Source organism: Pipistrellus hanaki (genome assembly GCF_964339955.1).
Source record: "Pipistrellus hanaki genome assembly, chromosome: 1".
NCBI lineage: Eukaryota > Metazoa > Chordata > Mammalia > Chiroptera > Vespertilionidae > Pipistrellus > Pipistrellus hanaki.
The window spans coordinates 161,070,274-161,082,856 of NC_140503.1; the positions used below are offsets into that span (position 1 = coordinate 161,070,274).

Below are 12,583 nucleotides of genomic sequence, written 5' to 3' on the forward strand. Positions count from 1 at the left end.
ACCAACAGTGCACAAGGGTTCCCTTTTCTCCACATCCTTGCCAACACTTGGAGTTTGTTGATGTATTGATGATAGCCATTCTGACAGAGCAAGGTGGTATCTCATTGTGCATTAACTTGCATTTCTCCAGTTATTAGTGACGTTGAGCACTTTTCCATATGTCTCTTGGCCATCTCTATGTCCTCTTTGAAAGAGTTAATTTTTAAGAGACTGTGTGTAGTATGTGCTCATTTTGTTTAAATGGAAATATGTGTTACACATACACAGAAAAGAGATGAAGGAATATACATCAAAATACTAAAAATAGTTTGGATGATTTAACAGGTTACTTTTTTTTATATGTATTTCTAAATAATAATGATATGATACTTTTACAGCACTTACCACATGCAACATACTCTTTTAGGTGTTCTGCATATATTATATGTATTACATATATGACATATATGTAACTCTGACATGAACTAATCTTCTAAATTTTTACAATAAAAAAGTAACTTTTTTCATGATAAAAAAATCACTTAAAAAAGATAATAGAGATATAAAAATCATTTAGAATTATGGAAGTAATTAGTAGAACTAAAAGCAGTAAAGCTCCCTTCATAAACTCTTGTTGATATTGAATTTGTTGGTATGAGCATGTACTCATTTGATTTAAATAATAGTAAATATGCATGAGAAATAATACTTGTGCTTAACAAATTTTTCCAGTATTTGACTCAATTTTGAATTTGAATTCCACAGTGAAATGCAAAGAAAACATAATTTGTTTTTAGTCTGTGGTTTAGCCAAACAAAATAATTTTGTTTTACCCAGTAACATACATTCTACCAAAATATCCTTACTGGTCTAATTAGCATATTTCCCTTTTATTAGTATAGACAGGCTATCACAGAAAAAGTTTTTGGTCTTAAAAAGATCTCACAACTGCTGAAGTCGGTTTGGCTCAGTGGTAGAGCATTGGTCTGCAGACTGAAAGGTCCCAGGTTCGATTCCGGACAAGGGCATGTACATTGGTTGCGGGCACATCCCCGGTAGGGGGTGTGCAAGAGGCAGCTGGTCAATGTTTCTCTCTCATCGATGTTTCTAACTCTCTATCTCCCTTCCTCTCTGTAAAAAATCAATAAAAATATATTTTAAAAAAAAAGATCTCACAACTTTTGTAGAGCAGGCGGAGCACACACGACATGGCTAACTTAGATGTATCTTTCCACATTGCAGATCTGTCCAGCTCAACGACAAAACTCTGAAGATGGTGGATGACCAAACCCTGCCAGCTTTGACAGAAAAGCCGCTCAGCCCAGGAAGTCCACTGAGCCTGCCAGCTTTCTCCTATGGGTTTTTTGTGATCAGAAATGCCAGAGTTGCTGCTTGCCTCTGAAAATGAATGGCATACAGTAGCCTTGAGATTGAATCTTTCAAGTGTATTGAGAAGAGGAAAGCAAAACTCAAGCTACAGGAAAGCAAGCAAATACCTTACAAATCAACCAGTGGGAGCTGCAGACAGGGGCACTCAGGCTACACTTAGCACAGCATTTTCTTCTCCTTAGGAAACCACTGACACCTTGTGCCAAACACTATTCTTGTACTTTACGTGTGATATTTTTATTTAAGGTTATTACAAATGTATATGAATGTTTCTAATAGAGCCAGGAGGCAAGGAAGTGAAGGATATATTATTCAATTTAAGAAAGTGCTTAGTTGTTTTTATTTTCAAAAACAGTTACTAGAAGATTGTCAGAGTCTTTCCTGCATATGCTGTCTCCATGGGCTCCCATCAGAAACAGTTTACTACCATAACCTCCAAATTGCCTATAAAAGAGAGATGATCTCTTTGCACCTTGATAAAGAGCTAGAATCAGTCGCTTCTTCTCTTTATTCTGTTTGTCTTTATCAACAATCCTATGTGAGAAGACAGATAGTGAATGTGATCATATTAAAAAATTATTAATGACAATAATTTTGACAGGTATTATGTAAAATTTAAATGAAATAAAAAAAATAACTATAAGGGAAATTGATTTGCCTAGAGGAGGAAATTTAGTTAAATACGTTATCACCATCTGTTAATGTTTATTTCAGTTACTCTTTTTTTCCCCCCCACCTTTAGTTCTTATTTTAGTTGGGGAGCTTTTGGCTGTAAGTAACAGAAAACCCTGATTGTAATGGCTTAAACAATAAGGACATTTATCATTCCCAAATCACAAGAAGTAGAAACAGGGAGAGCTCCATAGCTCTGGAAGGAACCAGGCTCTTTCCATCTCTGCTCTGCTACCGTTAGTATTGGCTTCATTCTCAGCTGGTGGCATGATGGCTGAGGCTATCCTATGGGCCCATGGAGACCTGGCAACGTCCAGTGAAAGAAGATGAGCAGTTTTTCTGTGTCTCCATCACAGACTTTGAGAACACTTTCACAGAGGCTCTCCCAGCAAACCTCTCCTTGTGTCTCCTCACGTCTTGCTACTGGTCAGGAATGGACCACGAGGCCACTCTCCCAGTCACGGCCAGCGTCACTGAGATTCCTATAGTTCCTATAGTCTGCCAGTTATCTTTGGGAATGGAGCAGGTGTTGGGAAGCCCACGGCACTGACCACTACAGTTCTGTACTTTTATCCGTGATGGGATGTATTACTTTCTCCTGTATCTTAATTTTTGGAAAGGCAGTCCTCTTCATATTTATGCCAACTATGAAAAAATAGTTTCCATTAAATTTAATCACACTTATGAGGAGCTAAAGCTGGAACTTAAAGTCGGATGGCTTAAATACCCTTACATTTTGTATGTATTGTGGTTTTTATATTTTCACAGTTCAAATAAAGCAATTTTTGTAATCTCAGTATTGCATAATTATTCTTTTAATAAAGCGTAAGCCCACATTTGGGAGCCTTGTTTTTCTCCACTGCATTGCTTACACTGCCCATCCTGACTTGTGCCTTCAGTCTCTCTTAACACCCAAAGAGGTGACCTTGACACAAAGAACTCACCAGGCATAAACACTATTTCCTCCCTCATCATGCAGATCATTCAGTGTTAAAGTTTTCTGCTTTTTCACCTGTCCCCTTGGCCACCTCATAAAGTCAGGGTCTAGTTTTTCATTTGTATAAGCATTATCATTTCCTAACTGCTCTCCCTGACTTGCCCCCATTTCTTACAGGCACAGAAGGTCCTCCACCTGCCTATGCCTATTTCTTCAGCCTCAACTCTTGTCATTCTCCCACAAACTGTTCTTCACTCCACACACTGGTTTAGAAGTCTGAACATACAGCCCCTTCCACCTTTGGTTAAAAGATCACTAAAGACAACTAGAGTCAAAACTATTCATTCCACTACCACTTATTTTTTAGTTTTTAATATTCCTGCTTTTATTTTGAATTGTCAGAGAGAGAGAGAGAGAGAGAGAGAGAGAGAGAGAGAGAGAGATATTCCAATAGTATGTGACTTATTTTAAGGAATTAACTGGTGGTTATGGAATCTAACAAGTCCAAAATTTGCAGGGTAGGCCAGCAGACTGGAGACCCAGGAAGAGCCAATGTTGTAGTTGAAGTCTGAAGGTCATTTGCTGGCAAATTCCCTCTGGCTTGAAGGAATTCAGTCTTTTGTTTTATTCCGGCCTTCAACTGATTGTAGAGGCCCACCCATATTATGGAGGACAATCTGCTTTACTCAAAGTTCATATTAATCTCACCCAAAAACACCCTCACAGAAACATCTGGAGCAGTACTTGACCAAACATCTGGGCACAATAACTCAGTCAAGGTGACATAAAATTAACCGCCCCAGTACCTGTGGATGATAACTTTTTAAAAAGCAAACAGAATCCCTTTCCCCAGGGACTCACGATACAGGGTGAGGTATTGGAGTCTTATGGTCCTTTGAGAAATAATCTAGTTTCTTTTCCTGAGGAGTTTACAGCAGTTGAGTGCTTTGCCTAAAAGCATAGAGTGTGAACATTGTTTCAGGTTGAACCATTATAAGTCAGGGGCCATCTCTGTCAGTGTGCTCCCTGAGCATAGGAATTTTTCTCCTTGATACACCCTGTGCTAAGCACAGTGCTTTCATGAAGCAAGAATTCAAAAAATATTAAATTATTTACAATCTCTAAGAAGTTTATAATCAAAATGAGAAAAACATAAATTTGTAGATACAAAGGAAAATTAAAGCCCATAAAAGATATAAAACAGTTCTATTAGCGTTTTAGGAGAGTAAAACATACAGTAGAAGGACTATGTCTACAATTCCAAATGCCATGGTGGTGCTAATGGGAAGACAATGCTCAAACAAAACAGCACTCAGAAACTCAGCTCTCACCTTCGTCTTCCAAAACAATTCAGCTCCAAGGCTCTTTCTCCTATTACACACACACACACACACACACACACACACAAAACACTCTGATGACCAGTCTAAAGATTGCCTTCAAGCAATGAGCCCAACAAGAAAGCTAAAGAGGCCTAGTTCCACATAAGGGAACTCCTATTCATGTGACAATTGCAGGACCAAGTCTGGGGCTATCCCTTCTGCATTAAGCTACAGGACCACTCTGCAAGTTACAGTTGTCTCTTGTAACAAGATAACATAAGCATTCTTCCTCTAAGTTTACATATTCTAAAAATGATGAAAAGGAAATAACAAGGTGGAATGTTTCCCTCAAAGATGAAATCTTTCTCTCCAAATCTATAGAAAAACACATTTGAGAGGCTTCCAAGAAGTCTAAGAGTCACACCACATCGTATTTTCCACTTTGGGGATAGAAACTCTTCTTTCCAAATGTCAGGGCAATGTCTCATTGAGTTGAAGTTTGAGATGTCTTTGTTGAGTTTGAGAATTCAGATGAAAAAGACATGAAACTGTTAAAAATATACACTGAGGCATTTTAAACACTTTAAGACTTTATTTAAGCATGCATCTACTTGGATAGGGCCGTGTCAAATTATTATAGAAGTATTAGGAGTGCTCTGCAGACAGGGGCTAGGGGAAAGATTAATATAGAGAAAGCACGGAAGCAAAGAAGGGAAATGCTTTAATTGAATATAGCTTAAAGTCTAGTTGGCTAGTTGTGATTGGTGGTCCTTAGCATTCTGATTGCATGCCTTTGAGACATTTACAGGCGTAGGTTTGCTTATGTAGGCTGCCAGGGCATTGGAGCCAAGTCTAATAAGCTTCCTTGTTTAATTAATTTAACAACACAAATGGATGAAGATGACTAGATGACCAGGAGGCCCCTCTAGTGAAATGCAAACATTGAACTGGAACACATGGTTTTTCCTTTGGGCAGAATACAACGGTGAATTCCCGGGTTCTTATCCTGATGGATTTGAAGAATGAAGCCACAGACAAAAGGTGATAGGTGGAAAGTACAGAGACTTTAATTGCAAGCAGACACTGCCTCTGAAACCTAATTTTAAATTCTAAGCCTAAGACTCTGTCCCTCCTGGCTCACGGATGTGAGAGGGGGCAGGCTGGGCTGAGGGACCCAGCTCCAGTGCATGAATTTTCATGCACCAGGCCTCTATTCTATTAAAAAAAAAAAAGCATAAAATGCAAATTGACCAAATGGCTGAACAGTGGAACAACCTTACAGATGACCACACTATAACACCCACTGGCACCAGGCCGGCCAAGACAGGTGCATTGTGATTGGTCGAGGGCCCAGCCATCGCCCCATGAACTGAGTTAAATCAGAGGCCACCCAGGTGGTGTCACAATTGCTTCATAGGTGGAAAACCTACACATCTGGTGTCAGAGTGGAGAGGTGTTGTAGAGAATATCAAGAGTAGAGGAAACACAGAAAAAAGTGTGTGGTTTTTTCCTTTACAGTAAGGTGACCAGATGTCCTGCTTTGGGAGGGACAGTCCCAATTTTTAACAATTTGTCCGTCGTCCCGCAGCGTTTTAAAAAAGTCCCGATTTTTTGAAAGAATGCACGACAAGCTAGGGAATGGCAGGAGGGAATATATGGTTTTTGACGGCCATGTGGCTATTTAGCCAGGATATGAGTTTTATATTATTTTTGCTAAATGTTAAATTTATAATGTTAAATTTTAATAATAACAAATAATTGTGGGGAACTGATTATCGAGAACTGATTATCAAAGTTTGCATTGTTGATCAATTGTCAGAATTGTGAAATACGCACTGTCCTTACCAGGAACTACTGCTGCGACTGAACGTGTTTTTTTCTACGGTAAATAAAGCATGGACATCAGAGAAATCACAATTAAGTGTTGAGACTTTGAGAGCCATTTTATGAGTGAAATATAATTTAACAAATTCTTGTGAAAATCTTCATGACCTTTTAAACAACGACAGCAATCTACTAAAAAAAAAAAATTCACTCAAATGAGAAATATGCCAAAGAATAAAATAATACTATACATATTTTTATTATATTTGTAAATTGTACTTAGGCTGAAATTAAAATATATATATTACAATACTATTTTTGCATTCTATGAAAATTTTTGTTGCTCCGTATAGGCCAAATTTTGAATCAACACCCCCTCCACCCTTCACCCCCCATCAATGGTGTCCCGCTTTACCAATGTTAAAATCTGGTCACCTTAGTTTTATGCATGTGCTGTTTGTTTTGCTATAACCGTTCCGAACGAGTAAGCACTCTCCTTTCGTATTTACTGAGAAAGCTGATGACAGGAATACCTTTTACGCTGAGTATCTGGGGGACCCCCTTGCAGGTTAAAGGGACCAACATAACTCTTACGTCACGTCACTCAAAAGGCTCCGGCCCCGCCCCTGCCCGGACAGGACGGACCCGAAGGCCTCTCAATGACGTCACCACGCATGCCAACCCGTGACCCGACGCCCGGGGGGTGACGTCAGGCCCTCGCGGACCACGCTCCCCCACGCCATGCTGGGCGCCCGCGGCGCGGGGCTCGCGCGGGGCCTGCGGGCCGTGGCGCGGGCGTGGCCGTGGGGCGCGCGCGGCCGCTCCCTGGCCCTGGCGCGCGCGGCCGGGGCGCCCCGCCGCGGGGACCCCGGGGACCGGCCGTCCTCCTCCGCGGGGCCCGCCCCGCTCCGGCGCCGGCTCAGCCTGTCGGCCGCGGCGGTGGTGGACTCGGCGCCCCGCCCCCTGCGGCCCTACCTGCGCCTCATGCGGCTGGACAAGCCCATCGGTGAGTGCGGGGCGCGGGCGGCGGGGGCTGGACCGGCAGCTCCTCCGCCGCCGGGACGTGGCCGCCCCGGGCGCGGGGGACCCGGCGACGCCCGAACCCCGCGACCTCAGCGGGGCGTGACCTGCCCGCCTGGGTGCCCCGCTGAGCCCGGAGCCTCTCCACAGCCCCGGTGTGAGGGTGATGGAGCAGGAATCCGGCCGTGTCCCGCCTCGCACAGATTTGGTGTTGTAGCACTTGCACTTCTTTAAAAATATATATTTTATTGATTTTTTTTTTACAGAGAGGAAGAGAGAGGGATAGAGTTAGAAACTTCGATAAGAGAGAATCATCGATCAGCTGCCTCCTGCACACTCCCCACTGGGGGTGTGCCCGCAACCAATGCACGTGCCCTTGACCGGAATCGGACCCCAGGACCTTTCAGTCCGCAGGCCGAGGCTCTATCCATTGAGCCAAACCAGTTTCGCCAGCACTTGCACTTTTATGTTGGATCCTTCTCGCAATCCTGAAGGCAAATAAGCCGATGTTGCAGAACGAAGGCTCTTCTGCAGAGCAGAGGAAGGCAGTGTTTTGATGCCGGGGTTCTAGCTCTTTGCCCTCCACCACCCTCGACACAGGTTTAGTTCATGTGTGCCCGCTGGTGTGGCTCAATGGTTGAGCAGGACCCATGAGCCAAGAGGTCGCTGGTTTGATCCCCGGTCAGGGCGCATGCCCAGGTTGTGGGTTCGATCTTGGGGTGGGGGGAAGGGTGTAGCTGACAGATGATTCTCATTGATGTTTCTATCTCTATATTCCTCTCTTTCTAATTTGTTTTTAAAGGCATTTTTAAAAGATTTAATTCATCTGAATGCAGTGTGTACTGCACTTAGGAACGAACTGCCTGTCAGCTCACAGTCGCCTCTGAGGATTTCCCTGCCCTTCCTGTTTAAAAGACCACCCACTACCTCGCTCTCTACCCCTTCACCCCATTTTTTGTTTTTGTAGTATTCCCCGTTAACAAACCTGATGCATTTATTGGTTTATTGACTTCTCCAATACAATGTAAGCTCCACATAAATGGGATTTTTAAAATCTATATCCTAGAACAGAGCTTGGCAGTAGCATTGAATGAATTATTAAATTCCCACAATAACACGTAGCTTTAGAGACAGAAAGAGCTATGGAAACTCTCAAGGAACTCCTAGTCCAGCTGAAAAAGCTGATATAAGTGATACAGATAGTAAGTACATCAGGAAAGATCAGTAATTACTGTGGACCTTCATGTTGGAAAAAGTCAAGTAGAAAGTGTAACTGAGGACAGGTAGATTTTGCAGAGGAGGGTAGAGCTTGATTGGTGGGGGAAATATTTTTGCAAAATCCTCAAGATAGAGTGTTGTTGGCGCACTAACAATATAAGCTGACCAGGAACCCTACGTGGGTGTAGAAAATAGTGGGAGTACCGTTTGGTTAAGAGCTGGACTGAGAAAGGATGGACACTGGTGAGAGCAGAATAGAGGCTAAAATCCAGGTAATCTAGAATCTAGATGATGGCAGTGCATAGAAATACATTCAAATGTGTAGCTACATTTTTTTCCACCTTTGCCCAGTCACAACCCCAGGTTAGGCCTTGTTTTTGGAATTCTAGATTTATGCACTATGTATTTGGGATCACAGTACTAAAGAGTTTCTAGCAATCAGCAATTACAGTATACAGGCAAAATAAATGATAGGCACAGCCTTGCATATTGGGGCCAGATACAAGTCGATACGCATAAATTTCCAAGCCCATTTCTAATCTGAAGCCTAATTTATAATTCTGTTCTTTGAGTCTGTGTCACAGAGCATCAGTATAAGCATCCAAGACAGATCAACAGCTACTACTACTCTCATTTCCATAAACCTCTAGCTTCTACTTTAATTGCCTAGACCTGTGGTCTCCAAAATGCGGCTCAAGAGCCACATGTGGCTCTTTGGTCCCTTGAGTGTGGCTCTTCCACAAAATACCACTGCCTGGGAGAGTCTGTTTTGAAGAAGTGGCATTAGAAGAAGTTTAAGTTTAAAAAATTTGGCTCTCAAAAGAAATTTCAGTCGTTGTATTGTTGGTATTTGGCTCTGTTGACTAATGAGTTTGCCGACCACTGGCCTAGACCAACCCATAATAAGAGATTACAAAGGGGTTGTTATGCATAAAGTTCTGGAGCCTGACCTCTTAGGTTTGAATCTTCACTCTGGCCATTTAAAGGACCCCAATTAAATTACTTTACCCCTCTGAGCCTTCATTTCTCATTTATAAAATGAAGATACTAATAATACTGACTTTATAAAGTTGTCATAAGAACTCATTACTACGTGTCAAACCTTTAGAACAGTGCCTAACATAATTTGCCTTTATTACTTGAGAAGTGGGAATGGAGAAGTTTGGGGAATAATTATGTGTACAGAATATTGAGAAGAGACCAGCCTGCATGCTTCAGTTCTAAATAAGGTGATGATTGCAAGATTTTAAGATAACTTATTAGTAGTTCTCTGTGTTACAGTTCATTCAACAAACGTTATTTGAGCCCCTATGTGTATGCCAGGAACATTAAGTTGGTAGTGGTAGAATCCAGGTTTGATATTTCTTTATTGAAATTCTTTTGTGGGGTAATTTTATGTTCATTGTTTTACTGTGTTGAAGCTTGATCTTGTTGCTCTTCATAAATGAAAATGAGTTTTACTGTTTTTCAGAATGGATTATTCTTTCAAATGGGTCACAAACTGTGTTATTTTAGGAAATTTCAGCAGGTGGCACTCTTCCATTAAATTGGTGGTGTAGTTTTTTACTGCATTTAAGGGTGATTATGTTGTCTTAAAGATAAGGTGTAATTTGTGAATGACTCTTGTTAGAGTCCATTAGGCTCCTTTGTCTTTCCATCACATGCCAAAACTTGATCGTTTTATTTAATCTCCCAGAGAGGTTTTCCTTCTTCTATAGTAAACTTTTTTTTTTTTTTCCAGAAATGTACCTGGGTATAATAAGAATAGTACCTATCTCGTAGGTTTGTTATTCCCTGTGCTGTGACTGGGAATCAAACCATGACCTTCCTGGTTCATAGGTATACTCTCAACCACTGAGCCACGCCGGCTGGCAGGATCTGATCTTTCTTTAATCACACGTCTTGTTTCTCTTATATTGTTAAATATGGATGGAAAACTCAGAATTTGTCTTCAAAGTACCATATCTAAACACTTGTTGAAAGATTTTCTTTTGAAAGTAAGATAACTATTAAAGTTCATGTGTAAAATCTCTTATTCATATGACACCATATTTATGGTTTAACTTTCTATGGTTTCAGTTACCCTCAGTCAACTGTGGTCTGAAAATATCAAATAGAAAATTCCAACCCTGGCCAGCGTGGGCACGGTCCCATGTACCAAAGGGTTGCTGGTAATGCTCGCATATGATACAAAATTCTGAAGGTACAGAAGTGTAGAGTGAAAACTAAGTCTTTCAGCCAATCAGTTCCCTCCCCCAAGACGAGTTTCTAAGATAGCTTTTCTGACATGGTCTGTAAACATACTAACATTCAATGTATGTGTTTGTTTTATGTGTGTGTGCATGTATACACACACATGCGTATTAAAAAATTTCAAGTTGTCCAGAAGAGTTGGACCATTTTGTAACTTCATCAGAAATATAGTATTTGACTCTCCAAGTCAGACTTTGGGTTTTGCCATTCTGATGGGTGAAAAATGTTACATCAGTGTAATTTAAATATATAGTTCTCAAAGTTCATTATCTTTTCATGTGTAAGAGCCATTTGTATTTCTTTCTGAATAGTCCTTTGTGATATGAGTTGCAAATTAATCATCTCATTTCCCCCGCTCCCATATTTTAAGAAAATGTTTTTATTGATTTTTAGAAGGAAAGAAGAAGAAAGAGAGAGAAACATCTATGTGAGAGCATAACATCAGTTGCACACACCCCACTGGGGATGGAGCCTGCAACCAGGGCATGTGCACTGAACGGGAATTGGACCAGCAACCTTTTGGATGCCCCAACCAACTAAGCCACGCCAGCCAGGGCTGTTGTCCCAGTTTTGTCATGTTTTTGAGTTTGTCTTTTTTTACTTTGGGTTGTGGTGTTTAAAAAAATGAAAACAGTTAACCAACTTGAATTTGAACCTTTTGTCTTTATTTTTGCTTAGGAACATGGCTGTTGTATCTGCCATGTACCTGGAGCATAGGGTTGGCAGCTGAACCGGGCAGTTTTCCAGATTGGTACATGCTATCCCTCTTCGGCACGGGAGCTGTTCTGATGCGTGGAGCAGGCTGTACTATCAATGACATGTGGGACCGGGACTACGATAAAAAGGTATGTTTCGTCATCAAAAAGAACAGAGAGGCGCCTCTAAATTCCTCAGAGTAACATGTTTCTTTCCCACATGATATTAGCCTTATTTAACATGCACTGTAATTTTTTCCCCCCTGAGAATTCATATTATTGTTGTTTCTCTCTTCCCTATGGAAATTGAACATACACTTGCAAATTACTAGATAAGGAAGTCGCTTTGTTTTGTTGGCTTAGGGATGGGGATGGGAGACCGAAGGAGAATGAGTGGTGGGGAATTTTTGTTCTTTTCAAAACTACTTTAAAATACCAATTTTTAATTCTTGGCAGTATTTCCAATGTTGACTTTACTTTTTATTCATGTTTCTGCCTCAGTGCTTACCATAGATCAGTCGCTCGTTGAAATGTTTAAAGAAATGATTGAGCCATTGTGTGAGGCTAAGGTATCTATTTTTATGCATTAAGGTTACCAGAACAGCAAGCCGCCCAATAGCTGCTGGAGACATTTCAACTTTCCAGTCCTTCGTTTTTCTCGGGGGACAGCTGACCCTGGCCCTGGGGGTTCTTCTGTGTCTGAATTACTACAGGTATCGTAGATGTGCTTTTCATAATCATGTGTAAAATATCTCCTTTGAAATGGAGAAAATAGAAGTAAAATAAAATTGAAATATTTTTATCATAAAGCTGTTTATTGGCTACCTATTGAGCATCTGTAAGTTAGCAAATATAAATAAATCACCACACATTGTCAAATCAAGCATGTTTTCATCCAAAGGAATTAAGGTAAGAGAGCAGCATTTAATTTATCCTGAGTCACCTTTAGTGCATGTTCCTAAGGTTCAAAAGGCACTTTATAGGTTTTCTAGGTGCCTGTATGTGTGTGTGTGTATACTCGTTTATACAGGGATGAGCAAAAGTAGGTTTAGAATTGTTCACACAAGAAATAATACAATAATTAATAAATAATACAAGAATAAACTTTCATGTGCTCACAATTGTAAACCTACCGTATTTTTCGGACCATAAGACGTACCGGACCATAAGACGCACCAGTTTTTAGAGAAGGGAAATGAAGAAAAAAAGATTCTGAAACAAATAGTGTCCTAAAATATTTTATGTGCATTAAAACCCAACATCACAGTCATAAA

At 40.8% G+C, this 12,583-nt stretch overlaps 2 protein-coding genes across 3 annotated transcripts in view; both read left to right on the forward strand.

Annotated features, from left to right (window-relative positions):
- Positions 1–2,836, forward strand: part of HPSE (heparanase) — a 40,549-nt gene extending 37,713 nt beyond the window's left edge. Inside the window, exon 12 of the mRNA XM_084897533.1 lies at positions 1,222–2,836. Coding sequence (XP_084753659.1) covers positions 1,222–1,381 — 160 coding nt within the window. The 3' untranslated portion in view covers positions 1,382–2,836. The remainder of the gene's footprint in view (positions 1–1,221) is intronic.
- A 3,993-nt stretch (positions 2,837–6,829) lies between these two features.
- Positions 6,830–12,583, forward strand: part of COQ2 (coenzyme Q2, polyprenyltransferase) — a 28,547-nt gene continuing 22,793 nt past the window's right edge. For both annotated transcript variants that reach the window (XM_084884631.1, XM_084884630.1), the window contains exons 1-3: positions 6,830–7,129; positions 11,293–11,459; positions 11,901–12,022. In XM_084884631.1, coding sequence (XP_084740757.1) covers positions 6,865–7,129; positions 11,293–11,459; positions 11,901–12,022 — 554 coding nt within the window. In that variant the 5' untranslated portion in view covers positions 6,830–6,864. The remainder of the gene's footprint in view (positions 7,130–11,292; positions 11,460–11,900; positions 12,023–12,583) is intronic.